General features: G+C 38.9%; 1 protein-coding gene across 1 annotated transcript; it reads left to right on the top strand.

Moving 5' to 3' along the window:
* The first annotated feature begins 1,009 nt into the window (after positions 1–1,009).
* On the top strand, positions 1,010–22,913 carry LOC139725058 (peroxiredoxin-6-like). Its single transcript, XM_071636146.1, has 6 exons — positions 1,010–1,204; positions 9,109–9,265; positions 15,833–15,973; positions 20,061–20,134; positions 20,662–20,734; positions 22,072–22,913. The coding sequence occupies exons 1-6, from the start codon at positions 1,113–1,115 to the stop codon at positions 22,201–22,203; spliced, it is 669 nt and encodes a 222-aa protein (XP_071492247.1). The 5' UTR covers positions 1,010–1,112; the 3' UTR covers positions 22,204–22,913.
* Positions 22,914–25,150: the final 2,237 nt, after the last annotated feature.

The following is a 25,150-nucleotide window of genomic DNA, read 5'->3' as shown; positions in this document are numbered from 1 at the left end:
GATATACTTTTGACCAATGAGTGATACGAATCTCACTTATGAGGTATATAATAACAGTGAATAACTTGATAGTGTTTTCATCAATGAGCAAGAATGAATTTACCACATAGACTGTATCTCACTGGCATAGCAATTGTGCCACTGAAGCGGTGCGTTTGGACTCTCATAACCTATATCAACCTTTTATCCTACCTTCACGTTCCTCCTATAAATTTGTAATATCTTGTGTGTAAATTTGTTTCTTTTGGTACATGAATCAGCCTTTCTGACTAAGATCACCACTCAAAGGCGAATCATTTCATGTTTTCTTGAAAATTATTCTTCAATGGGTAGACCCCCTGTCTTTAACTTTAGCCAATCAGCATTAAGGATTATAAAATTTACCGCTAATTTGAAGACTTACCGCTAGAAAGGAGCGGTATGTCCAGCGGTAAGGGTTTTATGCAACAGGGCCCAGGATCCAGTCTTATCAATTATTATCAAACAGATTTTCCCCAGTGGTGGGAGTCCCATACATCGTACAAGCTCTGCTTCTTAATGGGACCCTCCACTTCCATCCTCATCCTTAGTTGATTTGTATTATACGCTTTATGTATATATTAACAAAGATGTAATCGCATCTACTTCTCATTTTCATATTTATGAACCTTGTCAAATTATGTTCTGCAAGTATTACTGGATTATCCTGTACATATGCAATGTACATAATTTCTTTGTTTATTTGATGGAAGTGTTAAATAAAGTTGAATTGAATTGAAAGTTGAATTGAATTGAGAAAAATCTCTTTGATGATTATGCAGAACTGCCACGCCCACTTGCACCATGCACCCCGGATGGATCGATCCGGAGTTTTGTAACGCACGTGCAGCACGGAAACGTGTCGGCCTAGCCTCGCTTGTCTGTCTCGAGAGGGTCGCGAACGACGCGTCGTTGGCTCGCATGGCTGCATCATCGCATCACGCATCGCATCGGTAGAATCACACGTGTCGTAAAAGCACGCACTCGAAGATCAAGAAAACATCTCATTGCTCGCTGTACAGCTGTGTGGTGTAGTAGATCAGCGTCTCTCTCCTCAATTCAGACCTTTCGCGAACTAACAGGGCAGAGACAACATGCCTGGATTGAATCTTGGAGATGTTTTCCCCGACTCGGAGGTGGACACCAGCGTAGGAAAACTGAAATTTCACGAATTTTTCAACGACTCGTAAGTATCTATGACTAGTCTATGTGCAGATCTAACCGCACCAGCGACCCAACTACGACCAGCAGCCCCCTACGCTGTGCGAATGGGGCTGCCGGTCGCAGTTACAGCGACCCCAACCGAGTTTACAGCGCCCCGCGCCGGGCCGGGGGTTAGTGCATGCAGATCTCAAGCGATTACTCAGTAATTAGAAAGGAAAATAGGGCATTTTACAGTGCCAAAACAGATGAATCTCAACGGAACTGGTGCCGTTATAGGCAGCTTCGTAAGCAAGTCCAAAAAGAACTTCGAAAAGCTGAACAATACTAAACTATTAGGAACAACAGTTTTTGACTCACTTACTTCAACCCCAAGAAATTTTGGTCTTTCATTAAGCAATAGAGAGGCGTGACACAAATGGTATATCGGCTCTATATTCCAAAGGAAAATTAGCCGATAGAGCTCGTGAAAAAGCTGAAGCCTTAAGTGATCAATATCAATCAGTTTTCACTAGATCTAAAGAAGATTTGACCAATGTTCCTCATATGGGACAGAGACAAATTCCAAACAATATCAGATTTGATTATTTCTTCAGAAGGTATTGTGAAACTTCTCAAGAGCTTAAATGTAAATAAAGCCTCAGGCCCAGACGGCATTTCTCCTAAATTCCTCAAGTCACGTGCTGCACAAGTTGCACCTATATTGCAAGTCATATTTACGCAAAGTCTTTGGACTGGCACGCTACCCAGAGATTGGAGACTACATTAGTTAAATGCTTCGTGCAAGAAGGGTAGCAGATCCAACCCAGCCAACTACAGGCCGGTATCCCTCACATCCATCTGCTGCAAATTCTTGGAACATATTATTTATCGCCACATTATGAGCCATCTGGAGGATAACAATATCCTCAGTAACACACAACATGGATTCAGATCCAGACGGTCGTGTGAGTCCCAACTGATCACAACAATTCATCATATTTTCTCCTCTGTGGAAACCATTAGATTAAGCAAGTTGACACTGACCACTGTTGTGTTTTGCGAAAGCGTTTGATACTGTACCACATCAGAGGCTCCTTCATCGCCTCAAGCATCTTGGAATCCAGGGCTCACTAACGGTACTTTCATGGATTTCACACTTTCTCACAGAAAGGGAACAAATAGTCGTAGTCCAAGGGTCATCCTCAAGACCTGTTCATGTTTCTTCAGGAGTGCCCCAAGGCACTGTTCTGGGCCCATTGCTTTTCTTATCATATATCAATAATCTCCCTGATCAAGTTTCATCCAATGTCTGCTTATTCGCAGACGATTGTGTAGTTTACCGTCCCATTAAGACACATAAAGATTGTGTCATACTTCAACAAGATCTGCGACTGCGTACCTTGCGTTAGAGACTTGGGGGAAAAGATGGCAAATGAAATACAAGCCGGACAAATGCAACGTTATGCGCTTCACAGGGAAGTCTGGACCCATTCATCACACGTACACCTTATCCGGTCACCAGTTAGAATCAGTGTCCAGTCACAAATACCTAGGAGTTGTCTTATCAGACAACTTAAAATGGAATAGACATATTATTGATACAACCACAGCCGGAGCAAGCAGCATGATTGGCTTTCTTCGTCGTCATCTACATAATGCACAGAGAAATGTTAAATTACAAGCATATAAGAGCCTAGTGCGTCCCCACTTGGAGTATTGCTGTACAGTGTGGGACCCCTTCACTCTATGTAACATCTCTAAGATTCAAGCAGTACAAAATAGAGCAACCAGATTCATCTGTAATGATTATAAGTGGCAGTCTTTTGTCTGCGGAATGATAAAGGATCTCAAACTTCATCCACTCCCAGAACGCCACAAGCTTTTAAGGCTATCAGCATTTCATAAAATAAAGCACGGTAACATTGATTTAAAGCTCGAGGATTATATCAACCCTGCTCAAGCACCGAGAGGTATGACAACCCGAAGCTATCATCCTCATAATTATTCTACTTCACACGGTTCTTCAACAGCTCTCGCCAACTCCTTCTTCCATAGAACAGCGAAGGATTGGAATAATCTGCCGAGTAATATAAAGCAGATTCATAAATTTGACACATTTAAAGAAGCGCTCCAGCGTCACTTCCGTTGTGATTAGCTGCACATCACACCACAGTGCTGAGTGATACTCTATCCAGAGTTTTTCAGCGTACTCATTCATATCCAGATCCAGATCCAGATCTAACACCTTGTTAGAAGTAACTGCGACCAGCCCGATCCGAACGCGAAGCTCTCCCACAGTAAATTAATATAGTTGTGTGTTAAGGAGCGCCTTATAATCTAACCCCGGCGCGGGGTGCTGTAACCAGTGGCAGTAACGTGTTGGGGTCGCTGCTGCAGTTAGCCTTAATCTAGCCCAACCAGACGCTGTGCGAAGCACAGCCCGCTATTTGCAGCGACTGGGCTGTGTATAGTTAGCCTTGATCTAGTAAATTCATAACCATAAATACCAAATTGATACTTAAGTTCAAGGTACAGATGAGACTACAGATTGCAATTCCGTATCACGAAGAACCACTGCACTGGTAGATCTAGGTCTGCTTACTAAATCTATAGCCAGGAATAGGATGAATAGGATTAGGAAGAGAGTTTGTGGAGGAATCGAGCTAAACTAATACCTCTCCAGAGGCCTATATATGATTGACAAAAATATATTCTAAACTAGCATGTTCAAACGAAAGTAGGAGTAAGTTCCTCTAAAAACTTACTTTATGAAAGTGATCGGTTGTGACAACAATGGACTATAAAGAAAAGTCTAAGAGGACTAGTAAAGACTAGCTTATATTGAGGAAGAAAGCTGAAGCATCCATAAAGGGGAAAACCATTGATAACGTAGAAATCAGTTCATCAAAACAGTTATTTCACGATCCGAATTTATCCAAGCGTTCATATTGATACATTTTGTCTCTTTGACGAACGCCCCCTAGCATCCGGTGCCAACAATGCAATGTTGTAGACAATGGGATTTCACTAAAACAGTGATAAAAAGCCAATTCTCATTTAAACATTCACCCGAATAATCTTGACTTTGATGCTTTTACCATCATTGGACCCTTCATGTCCTATACGATTTGAAAGTTCACCCGCAGTACCCAGTCAAAACTAAGTCTTCCCGTCCCTTGTAGTATAGCCAGTGGCGATTTCTGGGGGGGGGGGGGGGGGGGGGGCATTTACGGTAACCTATTCCTCCCGCAATCTTTGCAGGTTGACAGAAAACGGACGGATGGTGATCCACATGTGCGAAAGCATTCAAGCGCTACATGTACCCCCCTTTCCACGGTCAACTACAATGTACATTATATATGCGCCATCGAACAAGAGAAATATTGGTCAGGGGTGTAAATGGAGCATGCACTGATGCGCTAAAAAATGCTTGAAATGTTTTACACAAAAGAGGCACCTGAGTGGAGTCAGCAAAGTCAAATATCTATGAGTTCAACATTGATCGCTGTGATCTTTATACGAGTTTTACAGCAAAACAAGCTCACACTCCATTGGAAAAAAAGTCAATAGTACTGCGGTACGCATACTTTCCTTTCATACAGAAAGAAAACTGTATATTGATAGAAGAAAGTCTAATCTTTCTATCAAAACCATTTTTCTGTGCAGCGAAACACAAATTAACATGAATTTAGGCCATGAATGTAGGCACTCCTGTCTAGGTTTTGGGAACCTGGTATCTCAGGTTCCTGTATATCAGTTGACGCCACGGGAACCTGGCATACCAGGTTCCCGTAAGGAACGGGTAAGATAACCACCTGTTGATGCCCATTGGTCATCGTACGAACAGTCATTTTGTCCAGTGCCTCAAAGGTGCCTGTTTTGTCACAGTGTTCATTTCATATCAGTCTATCCAATATTACGTGATATAAATTTCTTCTTTTTTTTCTTCGGGTGGAATTATGATAACTCATTAGCGCTTTAATCTAAGAAGGGTTGGGAGATGTCTCCCAGATTCAAAGTCATAGAATGTTCAGGTCAAATTCTTTGATACGACTAGGTAGGCAGTAAGCTGTTGCTTCCACAATACTCAGATCCCTCAATGGCCCAGATGATTCTTTTTGCTTTTTTTGACCCAAGAATAGAAAGGTTGGAAATCTGCCTGTGCAAAAGCATTCAAGAGGCACATGTAGCCCTTTTCCAGGATAAACTGTCGTGTGCCATCAAACAATGCAAAATATTGATTGGATGCTAGATGTGAGTAGAGCATGCGCTTGGCTCACAAGCTCTTTTGTTTTGCATGATAATGGCACCAGAATGTGGTCAGCAAAAGTTGAATTCTAGTGAGCTCAGCCACATAGTTGCCACATACATCTTCTAATGAGTTTTATAGCAAAATAAAGCACACTTCTACGTAAAAAAAGGTAAAATGCACAGACGAAAATTATTGCAGTTTTGATACAGAAAAAGAACAGGTATTGGTAGAAGAAACTTGGTTATTTTTCTTGTCATCATATTACAAATAAACATGAATATAGGCCATGCATGCAGGCCTGCTTGTCTACATTTTGGGAACTTGATGTATCATGTTTCCAAATGCAATGAGTTGAAGCTACAGGGACCTGGTGTACTAGGGTATTCCAAGGAGGTTCAAGAGATGGAGTAACTACAGTGTTATTCACTTTGATCCCAGGTTTGATGCCGCCACTAAGAAATATTTGAAGTATGTGCTAAACTGGAGCTGCCTCACAGATACGAAGACAATTGATTCATGTGGCATTGCATCATGACTCGTCACACCCAATGGAAGATATGTCTTTATGATGGTAATTACGTTTCGCTGTACCTTCTTATGAAACATTAGCGGTACCGGTACATAAAGGTACAGACACAGGCAGATGACAGGGATGTGTGAATAAAAATGCCACAAAAATTGATGAAATTAGAATTAAAATTACCCAACTTTACATGTTTTTACACTAATCTAACATATAAATGAATAAAGAGCTACACTTGAAGATTACACCATATCAGTTTCACGTGATGGAAGTGATCGGAAAGATGATAAAATCGACTTTCCAGTAAGGGTGCAGTTCAAATATTTTCACAAAGTACGGCTCAGATTTACACTTTTTGACATAATCCTGGACAGGAGTTACTTTCTTTTTCATGTGCCTTATCATTAGCTGAAATTTAATTTCCCTTAATACAAAAACAAACAAAATATAGCCGATATTATGTTAGTGTTCCAAATGAATCATCTCTGTGCTAAAAAAGACGGCAGCATCGAACCCCGATCATCAAAGTCACAAATGCACCTGTGGAATTCTTCTATACGTCGAAAGAAAACTGACAGCCGTTTGAATGTTTACAGCAAGTTGGAACTCCATTTCCCAAACCTGCTTGGGTATTCAAGGCATACTGTGAGCAATGGAAGTTGTTTCAAGGCAAATTTGTAGAACGAGGGTATGATGTGATAAGAGGGGAAATGTTTTGTAATTCCATTATGCTTCCACTGAGTTGTCCAGAACATGGAATGATTGTAAGTATCAATTGTCAACAGATAATGTTTGATAGAAGTATCATCAATTATGACTAATGCATATTTGATGTCATGAGGGGGGGGGGGGGGCGTAAACCTGATCAACATTACTGATCAGTAGTTGGCTGTTCATCAGGTAGAATAAAGATCAGGGATCATAGTCCAAAGTTAGATATTAATTCTCTGGTACTTTTTGAAAACTTTATAATCATGTCATCAAACTCAAGTTGAAGATGACGTGGCAATTTCAAGAATTTGGATGAGGAAAACTAGTCAATAAATGCTCTCTGTATTTAACTTCTTTGAGTCAAAGCCAAACCACTTTGAGGGAGAGAGAATCAAAAAGGAGATGTACTTAGTGATTCCTTGCAGTTAGGAAATATTGTGTACACTCCCACAGAAATGGGCCTACAGTGCACTGAGGTACATTGATAGTGCTTGTGATTGTGAACATTTCTTCTTCTTACAAGGAGTTTCGCACCTTGAACTGACCTCAGCAGCGATATAGATAGCAAAGTAACTATGCAGCATTCCTCAAGGGCACAAGGCTTGGGTAAACTGACAGAATGATCAGAAAAAAAAAAGATCGACTTTCAGGTCACTAGGCACGTACAGCTCAACAGTTTATGGGCATGACAATGAAGATACTGTTAAAAAAAAAATGTGTTCAGGAATGATGATAAAGCATCTACTATTTCTTTGCCAACATTTTATGCTAGTATCACAATCAGACATGATTCTAGCAAGGCTGATGGCACCTCTTTCAGCTGATCCCACATCAAACACAACCATAATGTCATACCATGTATGTGTTTTGCGCACGTGCACAGGGTGTTGGATACAAACATCCCGGCGGTCTTCTGCAGACAGAGCAATAAATCTCAGCAAGGTCCATGAACATACCATAAAACTCATGACTTGCCATTGGTGGACTTTATTTGAGTGAACCATCTTGCACAGCACATATGGATTTCAAGATTATGCAACAAATTTCATATACAGAGGTGGCCAAATTCACTACATGTTTTTAAAATCAATTAGTAATTTCAAATGTAGAAAGTAGAATGAGAGAAAATGTGTCAAATTTAAAATTCACACTTCAAATCTATAAACCAGATATTAGTACCCATGGGTGCGAAAATACTATTTCAGGGTATCAATATCAACCATTCAGTCAAGTAATCACTGTTTTTAAAGGATAGTGCCTATTGCTAGGAAAGCACTTTTTGCTGTCTACTGTAAAAGTGGAAATTTTCATGCATTTCGCGCATTCAGAACCGAACACGAAAATAAAAGCATGCTAATATTTTTACATGCTGTATGTTCCAGTAGTTGATGTCTTGATTCCGCGGAATTAAAAACACGCGAAACTCTTCTTGCCTGGCCGAGCACGGAAAATAACTCGCGCGAAAATATCCACTTTTACAGTATATGACATATACACTACTGATATTAAACATATGTATCACATCTGCAATGTATATGACTGATGAACATTTAATTATATATCACATTTATTTTTGATTCAAAAACTTCTACTGCCTCCACATTAAAACCACATTTTGTACAATCCTTTGGCATATTAGAAGTATGTAATACATCTATTCAAGTGATGGGATGCTGTAAAACATGATATATTCGCGAAATGGAGCCAACAGCCTTTTTTTGCGGCGTGAAATTTTGGCGAACTGGAGCTGACAGCCTCTTTTGGGGCATGAGATTTTCGTGAATTGCCACTGGCATTCAATGCATATAGTGTAGACGAGAACTTTTGTGTGCATTTTAATTTCCCGAATCTTGGCGCTTGCATAATTTGCGATATTAAAATGCTTGCGAACATTCCTTGTTTCACAGTTTATCACAGAGAAATGTACCCTGCTGCTGCATTATAGTTGCATGCTCCCGGGTGCAATCAATGTGTGTGCTTGCGTGATTACTGTATTTTTTTCAGTACATACGTGTGTGCAGTTGATGCATTAAAGCACTTGAGCTGCTTGAAATTGCATGTATTGCTGAAAGTCCATGACTTGAAATTGATCATACTTGTTGAAATAACCCGTCTCTGAGTATTTTTTTTTTTTTTTTTTTTTGCATTCCAGTCATTAAATCATGCTCTGCTGTCACCGTAAGTAGCATTATCAATTTGCTGTTTACAAAGTCAACATGGTGTATGATAAAACCAGGAGTATTGTTAGCAGACTGTAAATCTTCCTTGAGATGTCACGTACTAGCAAAGCCCTGGAAGCATATATGCCTACTTGCCTCATGTACATCTTAGAGCATTCAAAATGCAAAAATAAAAAATGTACCCCGTGGTAAATTCACTGCTATAAAATGCACTGTTAAAGTAATAAGTGATGTACATTGTAGATTCCCTCTAAAGCATGGTTTCTCCCCTTATTTCTCAGATGGGGCATCCTGTTCTCTCATCCGGCTGACTACACCCCAGTCTGTACCACTGAGCTGGGGAGGGTGGCCCAGCTGACTGGGGAGTTTGAGAAGAGGAACGTGAAGCTTTTGGCTCTGTCATGTGATGATGCAGAGAGCCACAAGGGATGGATCAAGGTTGGTATGAAAAATAAAAAATAAAAACAAAACAAAACAAAACAAAACAAATCACACATAAGTTCAACATTTGAGATAGATGTCACACTTTTTAAGAAATAATTTTTTTGTTGGCCCAACCAGGCCACCAAAAAATTGTAAGTGTGTCCATTGTTATTATTCAAAGTGTTTTTCTCATCCAGAATAATGGAGAATAGTTCTTACTCGGTGCTTGGTAACTTCATGTCATGTATTTTAGCAAGCTGTTGCGACCTGGTTCACTAGATCGCTGCTAGTCTTCCATGCCAAATTCAGTCTGATTCTCAGGCTGTTGTAGGAAGGCAAAATGACACACTGTCCTATGCAGTTAATGTAGAAGTGGATTTCTTTTTTTTTAGCTCACCTGAGCCGAAGGCTCAAGTGAGCTATTGTGATCGCTCTTCAGCGTCCGGCGTCCGTCGTGCGTCGTGCGTAAACTTTTACATTTTCATCTTCTTCTTGAGAACCCCCTTGGCAGGTAGCATCCCTAGGGGGATAGGATCTTAATTTGTTCAAGCGGGCACCATGCCCTACCTGGGGGCCCTCAGAGGGGCCCAAACCCCCCAAAATTAAGGAATCTTACAAAATCTTCTTCTCTAGAACCAGAAGTGATAGAGCTAAGTTAATACTATGAATTAGTACATTGATGACTGTAGTTTCAAGTTTGTTCATGGCAGAATCAGGGGTGCCCCCCTTGGGACCCAGGGGAGGGGGGTGGGGAGGGGTCCTAATGGGGCCCAAATTGTACATTTTCGTTTTTTTTTTTTAAAAATGCCATTATGAATTTTCACGGAAGTTGGCAGGTAGCATCCCTAGGGGGAAAGAATCTCATTCCCATCAAATGGGCACCATGCCCCACCTGGGGAGCCCCAGGGGGCCTAAATTTGGACCGAAATCTTTTTCTTGAAAACCCTGCACTTGGCAGGTAGCATCCAAAGAGGGATAGAATCTCAACTCCATCAAATGGGCACGATGCCCCACCTTGGGGGCCCCAGGGGTCCCCTCCCCCCCCCCCTCCTTTAAGGAATCTTTACAGATTTTCTGTAGAACTGGAAGTGATTGAGCTAAGTTGATACAATGAGTCAGTATATTGATGACTGTTGTTTCAAGTTTGTTCATGGGAGAATCAGGGGTACCTTCCCCCCCCCCCCCCCCCCCCAATCCCCTTGGGACCCAAGGAAGCGGGATGGGATGGAGGGGGGGGGGGTCCAAATGAGGGCCTAAATTTTCATCTTCTTGCTGAAAACAACATCATGGATTTTTAGCTCGCCTGAGCCAAAGGCTCAAGTGAGCTATTGCGATTGCCCTTCGTCCGGCGTCCGTCGTGCATCGTCCGTCGTGCGTCGTCCGTCGTGCGTCGTGCGTCGTGCGTCGTGCGTAAACCTTTTACATTTTCATCTTCTTCTTGAAAACCCCAAGACTGATTTTCATCAAACTTGGCAGGTAGCATCCCTAGGGGGTTAGGAACTCAATTTGTTAAAATGGGCACCATGCCCCACCCAGGAGGCCCCAGGGGGGCCCAAACCCTCCAAAATTAAGGAATCTGTAAAAATATTCTTCTCTAGAACCAGAAGTGATAATTGTGTATAAATGGTGTATATTTTTTTTTTTACTCAGCTGAGTAAAATTAATTTTGAATATTTTTTTTGTATTCTTCTTAGTCAAGACATTACAGAGTGGTATATGTACACTAGAGAGCAAAAATATTGGCATGCTTTATTTTTACACAGAATGCACAAATATTTCCACTTTTACAGTATTAAAATCAAATAAGGCAAGTCAAGCACTTTGATTGCTGTAGCTATTTTTTTATAGATCAAAATATCTCCTACATGCAAGTATTCCACGAGCTACAGTGTATTTCCCCAGCTATGGATATTATATGCAGCACTTGTGAATTAATGATGGGACAGGCCAAAGGTCTGAAAGCATGGTAGGAATATACTTTGTGTGATGAATTTCAATAACTGACTTTATTTGATTTGCTGTAACCTGATACGTGCAATGAAGGAATGTTTTACAATGTATACTTAGGCCAGTGACACATGGCACAGGAAATTGTGGTGTATGTCAAACATTGGTATCAGCCACACATCTTTCATTACATTTTCATCTTATTTGATTTCTAGCCAAGTTGCCCTGTACTGTTACATCACATTTTATCTCATCATGTGTGCTTCTGGTGTGATGAGTTTGAAATATGCTGATTATAGCAACAACAAACAAAAAAGAAGAAAAAAAAAGTGAAAGTCTTGAATAGTATGAGTTATGAGACTGCATCACACTGACGTGATAAATTTGGCTAGTCACAGAATTCATTGATATGAATTTCAAAGTAAGCACATAAATTGCAGTTTACTTCATGACACAGTCATTCTATCTTCTTGAAACTTGGATTGAAACTTAAGTGGTTAAAAAAAAATGAACATGTCCCCCCCCCCCCCCCCCCCCCCATTGGACTTGTCAAGTCCGTTTGATCAGTAAGCAAAATATTGGAATCGTTATGGATTCTTGAAGCATTTGGGATCTTTTGGCAGATAGGGCAAATGAACTTTGGAGTTCAAGATGTGCTTACAATGTGTATTTTAGTCTTGCATACATGTGCTTTGCTTTGGTGAGGCACCCTGCAGCTTGAAGCTAATGACGTAAATCAAAGGTTTCTATGGGAAAATTGGGTGCTATCATGCGTGTTTGGGTTGAAATTAGCTGTGCTTGGCAGAGGTCTGCACTCTCTGGCCCGTATTCTGCTAAAAACTTAGACCCGAGTTTAAACCCACGCCTGGGTCTAAAGTGGGTTTTTGGAGTTTAAACCTGGGTTTAAACCACCAGTTTAGACCCAGGTTTAAACCCAGGTTTAATTTGTATTCTACTAAGTCCAGCTGTGGTCTAAATTGGGTTTAAATTAAACCTACAGAGGAGGAGGTTTATTTCGAGTTTAAATCGAGTCTAAGGATGACTGGTAAGGGTACCAGGGGGGTGTTTCACAAAGCCGTTCTTAAAGTTAAGAAGGACTTAAGTGCGACTGGTAATCAGTTCTTGTGTGCTATACCTATTAGAATCTCAATAATTCAGCACGAGAACTGATCACCAGTCGCACTTAAAGTCCTTCTTAACTTAAGAACGGCTTTGTGAAACACCCCCCAGCACACAGATCAATGCCAATGGCACAAAAAACGAGAGGCTGGCTGGATACATACAGCAGCTAGCTTGCCAGCCACACGCGTGTACACACGAGATACGCCTACTAGTACATGTACTAGGTCGTATTTGTACACTTAGAAGAGACTCGAGATCTAAATGTTAGAAATACTACTACCTAGTACTACCTGTAGTTAGTCTAGACTTTACGATGAAAATAACCTGAAGACTAGACCAAGAACTCAATGTAGGACTAGAGGGTAGGTTGAGCCTGAGGTCGATTTGGCAGTATAGACTAACTCAGTAACTGTTAACTTGGATCGAGAACCTAGATCGTAGGACTAACGTTAGATCTATTAAAATTCAGGTTAGTGTGGTACGGTACCAAGTAGGTAAAATCTAACGTTACTTCTAAATATCAAGACAGGGTTGATATAGGCCTAACGTTAGATCTAGGCCCTATTTCTAAATTTTAGAATGGTTTCCATTTTTATCAAATGACAATCCTAAGAGAAAAGCTTTTATTCAATTTCTTACCTCAAAGTCCTGGTTTGATCAATCGCCAATCCATTCCGAATTCACGATTCAATCGACATAAATAGCCATGTCCCATCCAGCGCACACAGCAACCGTGTTGCCGGCCGGCGTGGCGCGATGGCTGTGCTGGTACTGAGCATTCAAAGCTAGCTAGCCAGGAATATAATAGCGCTTACCATCATGTATCCTGTGATGTGCATCGCACACACGTACACAAACTGTACAGTAATGTACAGTAATGTACAGTGCTTCACGAGTCGTCGCAAGCAAAAATACAGCATGCCCTTATTCGACATAAATACCCGTAAAAACTATTCAAAATCCAAGAAAGTCACGCTCATGTGGCTGATACACTGCCAATAATAAATTGAAGTGGATTTATGGAGAGAAAAGTACTCAGAGAGGGAGAATTTCTTCTTCCATAGAGGGCACCATGGTGGCTTGACCCAAGACTTTTTCGGGTTTAATTTAAACTCGAAATAGACTTGGGTTTAACTAAACCTCGCTAGCAGAATACAAAATTAAACCTCGGGTCTACCTAAACCACAGGTAAGTCTAAAATGGGTTTAAACCTTGGTCTACAGTGGAATACGGGCCACTGAGTGCTTTTAGCTAGTTTTGCTTGTCAATGCATTTCCCACAATTTTGTACGTAGTTTCTTATGAGATCAAAATCATGAGCTGCTTTTGCTAGAAGTGTCGTCAAACCATAGCTATAATTGACAGGAATGTTGAGAGAGAATTCACTTGGTAGCAAGATGGAAATTTATCTTCATGAAATTATAAGTTAAATGAATAAAATATCAGAGTTCAATGTCAAAGATCAATGAACTTTGGCTGGAAATATGTGACCCTGCATCACAAAAAAAAAACAAAAAAACACACACACACACACAAAAACTAAGAGCTGCCAGATGTGGATATTTGAATAGTTAAGAGCAGATTCCAAAAGAGCAGACTTAAAGCTATGAAATGATCTCAATTCAAATGGACTTTCTATATTGGAAAGAAAGCACACATTCTGGAAAAGTGTGAACTGAGAAAAAAACCCAAAATAAAACTCTGAGGTATTGGATCTATTCAAGCACTTATGATTTTACTGAGCCTTGCTCTATGCGATGAATGGGACAAAAACAGAATGTACAATTGCAAAACAACAACAATGAAGGGATTATCCAGGGTGGTGTCAGAGGAGTGGAATCTCTGTTTGATTTGTGCAAATTTGTGTGTAGGTTCTATTGTGTGACAATTGAATGCTTAACACTGGCTTTGATATTCCATGCTCTAAGCTGCTCTTACATAGAGTTTTAACATAAAGACCAAATAAGAGGTTCTTGATTTTAACCATTTTAAGCTGGGTATTTCAGAGGAAATGTTGAAATCCTTTGTGGTTTCACTGTTTGGTTATGTGTCTCAGAACAGATCCTTCCAGTTTTTTCGTCAAATCTTTGTTTTATCAATACCCAAGGACTGAAAAAAAGAGGAAATTTAGATCGCATAAAAAGTTAGCATTTAACCCATTGAGGACGTAATGATTTTGCTACAACATGCATTTCCCAAAGACCCCTGCCCGAGTGTACTCGGGACTAGTCCTCAACAGGGTAACCATCTTGCGCACTTCTATGCATAATTTTGTCTACCAGATTTTGTATTTGAGAAATCTTTTGGATTAAATGATTGGCTAGAGCGTGTTTCCACGTACTTAAAGGGATGGTACAGTATTGGTGGAGATGAGAATTTGGCTTTTAACTTTTTGCGAGATACCAAGAAAACACTTATGATATAGTACAGAGCATACCATTTTAAGAGGAATTCCAAGTTTATTTGATGAAAATCGGGTTTGGAATGACTGAAACATCCAAAAACAAAGTAAAACAAAGCGATCGTAATAAAGTGTGGGTCCCACACTTTATTAGAATCACTCTTTTTTGGATATCTCAGCCATTTCAAACCCAATTTTCATCAAATAAACGTTGAATTCCTCATAGAATTACATGCTCTTTCATATTTCATAAGAGGTTTCTCATTATCTCACCAAAAAATGTTAGAAACCTGAAATTAGGTCTCAACCAAAACTATACGATCCCTTTAACCCCTCGAGGACGGGCTTATTTTGCTACAACATGCATTTCCCATAGACATTGGCCTGAGTATACTGGGGACTTGTCTTCAACAGGCTAATAACTTTTATAGTATTTTACAGTTAAAGAAGTACAAATTTGAACTGATGTTTGTTAGCATGTCATATAATCTACACTCAAATAACTGCTGCCAAATATTGAATGGGACAGCGAACTGCTGCCCGCTCAGTTTGTTGTGAATGAGGAATGGTGCATACTTAAATAAAAATGCTGTCTTCTGTCATCAAAGTGCTCAGTTAATTCACACCCGAGATAGAGCGCATAACTTATGGGCAGCATGGAGCATGATGGGTACAAAGGAGAAATACTTGTTTCCCTTCCTTCTCTAACACCTCCCTGGATTATTGGATTATACTGAAATTGATCACACTTTATTAACTCATTCTATCGATGAGTAATACAATCAGTAGCATCATCCTTTCAAAAGCTATTAAGAGTTAAAACTGAAGATAATGTGAAAGTCTTTAAGAAATTTATGTAAAGGGCGTACTATAAAGTCACACGTAATCACACTATTCTACAAAAAATGTTTGTGACAGCAATAGCGTCAGTTTTGTCAAACGGGAATTTACCTTATTAGTGTCATTAATGTCAGATTCCAGATTTAACCACACATGAAATATTGATGACCAGTTAATATGAATGATATCAGGGGATTTTGAAACACAGCATCAAAGAAATGAAATGCTGAAAGATATTAATCATTTCATCTTCTTTCCCTTTGTGACAATTAGGACATCCAAAGCTATTCGGGTTTCACCAGTGAATGGCCGTACCCAATCATTGCTGACCCTAAGCGTGAGTTGGCTGTCAAGCTTGGTATGGTGGACCCAGATGAGAAAGACAAGGCTGGCATGCCACTGACTGCCAGAGCTGTAAGTCACCAATCTCATGTCTTCATCACTCTTTCTTCTGCTTGTTGGTGCTTGCATGATTTATTATTACCTTTGCCAAGGGAGGAGATTACGTTTTCATTTCCGTTTGTTTGTTTGTTAGTAAGTTAGTTACTTAGTTTGTCCGTCTGTGTGCAAAATATTTCAAAAAGTAGCCAACAAATTGGATGAAACTTGCAGGAAAGGTTGAGAATAACACAAGTAACAAACGATTGACTTTTGGTAGTGATCCGAGAAATTTGGGGGAATTTATGGATGATTCTTGATATTTTGGTAGGTGGGGTCAATGAACTTGGGAGTTCAGGCTGCCTGTATTTGAGGTTTGCATGCGTGCTCTAGTTTCTGCAAGGGTGAGGCGTGCCGTGCAGCTGAGGGCTTATGACATAACAAAGGCTTCTATATTGGGAAATCGGGCGGCTTTCAGCACACAGTATTAAAGTATGTATGGGTGAAAATCCCTGATATCTCTATGGAAGAACAAGATCAGTGATGGACCTGAGCTGCATGCTTGGCAGAGGTCTGCGCTCTCAGTGTGCTTCTCTAGTTATCATTATTTTTGTAATTATATATCACTGCTCGGGTGTATTTTTTCGTGGCTTACATGTAAGATGAAACAAAGCCATTGAAAGAGTGCAAAGAATTTGAGATACACATCTTTTATGAGAAGAGCACCTGAGCCTGTTACATAAAAGTTGAGATCAAACATTAATCGAGAAAGCAAACACAACTGTGGATACTGATTCTGATTGGCTGATACCTGACTAATGGTTGATTGCAGCTTATTTTATGCAACAGGGACTAGTCTAAAAGTAAGAATATATTGCTAAAATCTTAATTGCATGAGAGTATGAAAGTATATCTTGATTAATGTGCTGATTGCAATTTCTGATCATTATTATATTCCCTTGTGTGTGTGTGTGTGTGTGTGTCTATATATATATATATATATATATATATATATATATAAAGTGGGCTTGTAATATTTTTGCAGATTGCTATGTTCATACAATTATCATTATTATCATTTTTTTGTGGGGGGGGGGGGGTTGGTATTGTTCACACAAATACCTTTTAATAGTCTCTATCGTAGGAACTGTTGATTGCTGGGTTTGGCTGAAATCTAATAGTGATGAAAGATGTGAACATAGGATATGATGGATGCTTTTAAAGTATTTGAATTCTTGCTGGTAAAGCATAATGGCTGCCATTGGGTTTTCCAAACTCAAAGTTTGTCAAATACAGTGTGCTAATGTACCTGCCAGGTTATATTGTACCCAGTCAATTCCATTGTACATGGTCTAACCTCCATTTGATTTGATTTGGAGGCAGAACAAACTGTGTAATACGTGCATGTGTACAGCAGCTGCAGTCACAGCCATCTACATTTATTTGTATAGTTACGGCACAGGAACTTCAAAATCGGGCATATCTTTTGTCCAGGTACCACATGCAAAATAGCCAGTGGACTTTAGAAGACCAATTTGATGTTACGCAATACAAACATTTTAACAAGTGACTGCCTCCAAGCCTCCACAATGATAAGCATGCATGCTACCTCAAATTTGAAAAGCTAGTGGACTGATTTTCCCAGTAGATCCAACAGGTCAATACCTATTCTGAATTGCTGTGTCATGCCCAACAAACAGTACATGCTTTCCACTTTCTCCGTGTCGTTAGAGGTGTGTTGCTTGCTATGCCCTCGCCAATTTGGTTTCAGTTTCATATTTAAGTCAGAACATTACAAATTTAGGATTTGAATTGGATTTGGTCCGATATGTTTATTATTGAGTTTCCAAGTTGTTGATAAGCCCCACCAACAAAATTTCTAGAGATATCAATTTCCTGCTGACTTTTCATGCCTTTGTGAAAGCTAGATACAGTATATTGCATGGGAAAGAAGGACTGTGTGAGAGATTGTGCTATCTTTGTGTATTGTTGGCAAGTGATATGGAGAGTCTTGTGCGTGTTGGAGTGGCTTGTGTTATCACAGAAAGAAGAGAATACTAGTTAATCAGAAAGTAAACACTAGAAATGAATGCCAAAAATTATCTGCGTATGGTATGATTAGATCAGGAAGCCAAAGATGAGTGACATGGACAAATTCACATCAAGGTTACAATACTTGTTGACTTGCATTGGCATTACAACAGAAAACCTTTAGTGAAATGCAGTTATTGCATTCAGTAATTATTAGAAGTTCTAGACCTTTGATCAAGGTTTCAACCTTTGTCTCAAATAAAGGAACAAGTTATCGTATTCACCTCCAGTACAAATAAGAAAAAGCAAAGCAAGCAAAGCAAGCAAACAGAGAAGAAAAGCATTCTTGAGAACAAGAGTCTTACTTAAGCTGTGTGCATGAAAGCTAAGAAATTCAAGTCGTTTTGAAGTGATTTGTAGGAAAGTGTATCAAAGAAGATCATCGTACACTGAGTAAACAAGATATGTGTCATGATGTGCTCACTACAGTCATATGTTCCACACACTTTGGCAGTACAGTATCCTGCTTTAGGGGCCATATTGAGGGGAATGTACAATGATTTCAGTATAATCATGGAGCAAACTGCAGTCATGCTCTTGGAATATTTTGATTGTGATCACATTGTCTGGTCACTTTGTCAAGTTAACTTCATAGTCGCTTTATCCATGTTTGTACAATGTATGTTATGACTTTATACTATGGAGTGTAATGATTAAGGGCCCTTGGGTGGGAAAGGGAATGCGGAAGGTGAAAAGTTTTTCCCTGTGGACTGTACTGCAGCCTAGCAGACAATCATGTGACTGATTATTCTTTCTATAGATGTTATAAAAAAAAAATTCTGTTTGTATGATAGATGCTTCTTGGTCATTAAAGAATGTCAGGAGAATATTCTCACATCCGGTTTGTTGTGCAGCAATTTGAATATTAATGAGTTTAATGAGAGCATTTGAGACTTTGGATGTTTCTCTAATAATGGGTAAATCTCTTCAAAATTGCATCAAAGAGTTTTGTGTTTTTATAGTGCTACAATTATCAAGTGTTATGTGATCTTCATACTACATGTTCAAATGAAAGACAATTGCTGTACAGAAACTTTGTCAAAGTTGCTTATAGCAGTTTCCTTGAGAATTTGTTTTCTAAATTGTTTGTTGGTAGGCTTATATACAGGAGATATTATGCATTCTAGATAGTGATGCCATACTCTACCCGAGTAGACTTAACAGTTTCTGACTGAGATTTGCTTACAAAACACATCTTCATTTTGCTATCAAATGGTAAGAGTGCATGTTTGAATAGACTGTGAAATATTCATGGCTAGCGTGGTCCTTTACTAATGTAGCCTTGAATGAGAGCAACTAATGTAGCTTTTTACAATGATAAAAACTGAGTAATGACAAGTGCTATTTTTGTATCAATCGGTCCTATTGTTACATGGAGTTAATAACCAAGTTAAGACTTGCAAGATAAATACTTTACCTAAGATGTGCAAGTTTTCTCCCAAATGAGACTTTCTTTTCCGAAATACATGATAGATGATATACCTAAATGTAAATTAATGTCATGCTGTTGAATATCAAATTAACACTGTGCATGTTCTATTGTAAGCTGATTGAGAGAGAAAGAGAGAGAGAGAGAGAGAGAGAGAGAAAAGAAACAACAACAAAAAACCCAAAACACACAGACCTTCAACTGTAGTACAAACTTACTGCTCAAGTTTTAAGGAATGATTTGCTATTTTGTTTATCTGTACAGATGGTTTCAGTGAGACTTGATCGAACAAACATTCTGTTTATGAAAAGCAGACAGTTGATTTTATTTTGTTGACAGGAACCTGATGGCGAAATTAAGAGAATGTCAAATAATCAGTGAACTGACTATTGGCTCAATACACAGCCATTTATCAATGAGTGATATTCACTGAATTATTTGCAGTCATAGTGTGGTAATTGAATGATGTGCACAGTAATTGTTGTTGTTGTTGTTGTTGTTGTTTTTTTTTTTTTGGGGGGGGGGGGGGAGGGGCAGAGAGAGGAACTGGTACTCGCTATTTTTACTATTTCACATCTTTGTCATCTAATCTCCAATTGACAGGTTTTCATCATTGGGCCAGACAAGAAGCTGAAACTTTCCATTCTCTATCCAGCTACCACAGGAAGGAACTTTGAGTGAGTACTTGATGCTGTCTCTTTGGGATTTTGTTTTATTCTGTTTTTTTTCTTTCATATGCAGTATGTATTGATGATGATTGATGTAATAATCTGTCCTGTAAAAGTACATGAGCAAAACTTGCATGTTTCCATGTTACTAATGTGATTAACAGAATACACTGTGGGAAACATGCATGGTAAGCTCTGTTATGCACTGTACTATTATGCAATTGTCATTGTTCAAACATCTGAATGTATTTTAATACTAAGATGCACATAATCAGGTGGCGGTGGTGATTATGTGGGATCATAGAAAGACCTTTCTTATAAATTCATGTGTGTAGTAGGTCCACGCTGAGATGAATCTGAGAAATGCAGTTTTTATGTGATATATTTCACTGTACAGTTTATATGAATGCATTGCACAATAAAGTACTTGGTAAACATTAAACAGGCATGTGTACTTGGTATTCAAAGCTAGTGGGTATAGTCATATTTTCATATTAGTCGACAATGTGGCCTTCCGTTCTTTTGTCTTCACACAGTGAGATTCTTCGCGTCATTGACTCGCTGCAACTGACTGCTACAAAGAAGGTTGCCACCCCTGTGGACTGGAAGGTATGTATGGTATAGCTGGGTAAGAAAATGTCTGTTTGACTGGCTGAAATTTGCATTGATGGCCTCAGTCATTTCTTATTTCTCTGTTGTTGTTTTTTTCTATACCTGGTACTACTCTGTGTACTTCTGTATTCTGAACTTCTGTACTTCCTGATTACCTTCCTCTGTTTTTAGATATTCTCCTTCTGTTCTGCCTTTGCATTTCCCATATTTTCAGTCAAACCTGATTAAAGTCCAGTGTTGCAGAAAAAGTTACACAGTATATACCAAGTCACAAGTCTGTCGTTGACAGTGTGGTAGCATTCCTACCCAGCCTGTTATTGCTGTGTATAACCTGTGTAATGTGATTACAGAGTTCCTTAATTTGATATACATTTCAGGGGCGGATCCAGGAATTCTGTTAAGGGGAGGTGCCTTTACAAAATTACAGGGGGTGCACGCAACCCCCCCCCCATTTTTTTTCTTCTCCTTTCTTTTGTTTTAATGAAAAATAAAGAGGGAAGCACGCCCTGTGTGTCCCCCCCCCCCCCCCCTGGATCCGCCACTGCATTTGTTGAGTGAGTAGAAAGAGTGTAGCCATCAAAGATAAGCTTTAATATGATTATTGACGTGCGAATTTGGCACTGTAGACAATGGAGTGAAGATAGAAGCATTTCGCCAGCTTCAATGTCAAGTGCATGTCTACCTGGAAAGCTAGCTTCCCTGATATAATCTGATTATAATATCACTACATAACCCAGTCTTCTTTAGACTGACTTTTAAGTTCTTCACAAATGCATAAAAAAAGGTATGGAAAAAAATTCTGTATGTCACATAATCAGATCATGTCACATAATCAGATCATGTCATTCTTTTTCTATGTTTAATATCAGCATAACAAGATATTGACATGTATCAGCACTTCCAAGTTTAAGTTCACTTTTTTTCTCCATCTCCAACATAATCAATGGGGCATTTATGTACAATGTGATAAGATTTAAGAGATGTCAGCATAAGTCAGAAAAAAATGTCAATGTAGGCCGAATTGAGAGAGAAACGTTAACTTTGATCTTCTAAAATATTTCACCAAATTTTGACTTGGTTATGAATTTAGTGAGTTAGATGTTTTGATAACCTTAAAACTGAAGTGAACAATGGCATATTATGAAAAGTGGGCTCTAATGGAAGAGGAGAAGATATTATTCCATGGTATGAAATACAGCTGTACCAGCAATGAATGATATGAATTATTATAATAAAAAAGATAACAGTGTAAAACTGCAGAAATGTAGTTTCTTGGGCTTCGTGGAATAAGTTGTAATAGCTGTTAATATCTCTGTGTGCATGCTCTATTTCAGCGTGGTGACAAGTGCATGGTTGTGCCCAGCCTCTCTGACGACGATGCCAACAAACTCTTCTCTAAAGGGTTTGAGAAGGTTCAAGTCCCTTCGGGCAAGGGATATATCCGTCTGACCCCTGACCCCTCCTAAGTAAAAAGGACAGTCCACTCTCACACACAAATCCAAATAACAAATCCACTTTAGTTTGGTTGGGTTTTCATGGAATCATGTCATGTTTAACATTGTTCATATGTTAATCAAGTTTCTCACACAGAAGAGTGTTTTCACAAATTTTGTATGAAAAGTCAAAGAGCTATACATGCAAGAAAAGTTGATATACCCTGTAATATGATTAAAAAAGGATCACTGTGAAGTAATTTGTTCTTGTTAGTTTATAACACTGTAATTTCAATTGACTTAAGAAAAAGAATGTTGTGTAATGTGACTGCAGTACTATGGCAGTCACAGACTATTAATGAGTATATTTTCTTACATAGATTTTCTGACACATTATTTTTTACAAAGAAGAAATTACTGTAGTATAATTTTATGCTGCGTCACACAAGTTATGCACCAAGAATATAACGTCAGTATGTGGTAATTGGTAGAAGCGAAGGCCTAACAGTTATTATGATGTCTTAAGTGCACTTTTTCCATAATGAGAAAATATAAGTCAATATTGTTCATATGTCATTAATATGTAAAACAGTGTACAGTGTGATTAGTAAATGCACTATTCTGGTTCAGGATAAAGTTACTAAAGGTTAATATTTGTGCCTGTGTTCCTATTTCTTAAATATTGTGTAGATGCATGCTGCATATCAGTATGTTTGAATGTGGTCCATCTTGAATGGTATGGTAACTCAGTTTACCAAGTATGAAATTCTTCAAAAATAATGTGAGAGAATGTCACAGTGAGTCAATAAGAAATAGGAAAGGCATAGATCTTACTCGATGGTCTTGTCCCACGATTGAATGATGTGACTCAATTTGCATGGTCACCAAAGTGGCATTCTGTAAACTGAATGAGCCCCATGTCAGAAATAGCCCAGAAGTCATCAGCTGAAGAAACAGTCCTTTATGTGGGATGAGACATTGTCTCAACATTTACTGCATATTTCATATAAACTTTTATTAAATTCAGTTCAATTTATTTCAATTCACTGGCATGGAGGTAAGTAATCCTATATTAGTTTTGATATTACATTTGCATGTGTAAATAGAGCATCAGCAAACCCAACATATAAATATGTTTGGTTAAAAACTAACCCCCCCCCCCAAAAAAAAAAAAGAAAACAAAAAAGACCAAACAAAAACAAATCAAAAATAAAGCCACATAAAGAGAAATCATTTATTAAAAACTGTCAGCGCAGGTATGCTCATGATTTTAGTGAATGTGACTTGAGACTAAGTTTGTGGTCAATCAGATACGAGGAAGAAAAAGACAAAATTTATGATATACATGTATATGCATGTGCCTTGAATATGCTTGATTTTGTTCAGTTAAAAATATGCCAGCAAACATTACAGGGGGTGTTTTCCCTGGTTTTCTGCATCATTGTGTCTTGCTATACCAGGAGTACTTTGCCCAGTTTTCACTTGTTCACTCTATTGATGGCAGTTGAAAAGAGAATGACAATAAAGGTATTCACTCCAGAAAGGCAGCATACAGACTGGTGTAGCCTTGGCGATGTTTGATTATTGTGGGCAGTGTGGCATGGCATGAACTCAGCATAATAATTGTGTCTTGTATAAAGAGAGAGAGGGAGTAAGGCTTGTGTAGTGTTTGTGTGTGTGCTGTCTGCTTGGGAATATGTGGCTTTTTATGAGTCGGTGTATGGGAGGGAGATGCATTTATAGCAGATTACGTCTCGGGTCATCCCAACTCTCTGAACGAGGCATGGGATGGTATGATGCCATATATTTAAAGCCAAACCATGATTTCTTTTCACTACATGAGGAATCATTATAGCTTTTTCTTCTTTTCTTTTCTTTTCACCAGAAAACCCTATTTTCTCTTTCTTTCCTCCCCAGAAAGGCAGAGGTTTTCTTTGATTGTGTGAAATGTCACAAGTTATAAACACTGGGTGTGGACATTCACATTTTAATAGCAGATTTTGATAGCAGATTTATGCTAACTCATAGTTCACTATGAAAGCCCATTACATGCTTTCATACTTGAGGGTGATTAAGTTGATATACTGGAGAATTGTGGGAGAAAAGTAGTATTGGCCCTGGCTGCTACTCTGACTACTGTTCAATGAGCCACACACAAGTGTTTATCTCTGCAGAGCTAAAGAGAACAACTGAGAAGAAACCTGATATAGCTTGAGGGAGTGAATTCTAAGTGAACTGACAAAGCGTGAGTTAGAACATAATGGCTGTGATTTGCAGCACCATGAAAATTGTGGTGTTATGTAATCTAAATCCTCTGATAAATGGGTGTATTTGGGGTCCCAAGCAAATTGCAGTATTATGTAATCTAAATCTTCAGGTAAATAGCTGTACGTACTAAAAACCCTCATTCAATCCAGATGAAGGGAAAATGGATAAAGGGGAAGTCTATTTGCAGTGTTTCCAGGTATATGAATTTGAAACTGTTTTTGTAAACTACAGCCAGTCATTTGAGGTATGGCATAATTACAGTAATTACCAATTTACAGAAGTTACACCACATCGCGTATACACCATAAAGGCATACATACACAGTTAGCTCATTCAGGTAAAGAACCAAAATATAAATGTAGTATTACTTTGATTGTGTTTACCAACACACATGACTCTCAAGTAGCTGTTACAGGCCCGTCTGTTGATAGCTTTCTGAATAATATTCTGGCAGCTACCTCACACCAGAAGTTATAAAGAGAAATTCAGATCTGGTGGGCTGTAACAATTCAGTCAAGAGTCTTCAGTGTAGAAGTAAAGCATCAAAGACTAGAGATCTTGTCACTCTTATGGCTGCAATCACAGTGTCTGTGTGTGAGAGTGTTTTGAAACCCTACCCTCAAACCAGGTGTGCCAATTAAGAAATCACGATTCTTCAAGCATTCAGATTAACCCATTTTCTAACACTATACTCTCAATTCTGTAACTATTT

Source organism: Diadema antillarum, unplaced genomic scaffold, assembly GCF_040938485.1.
Source record: "Diadema antillarum isolate AM-2024a unplaced genomic scaffold, OU_Dant_1.0 seq00000014_RagTag, whole genome shotgun sequence".
Taxonomy (NCBI): domain Eukaryota; kingdom Metazoa; phylum Echinodermata; class Echinoidea; order Diadematoida; family Diadematidae; genus Diadema; species Diadema antillarum.
This window is presented reverse-complemented; position numbering and strand designations above follow the sequence as displayed.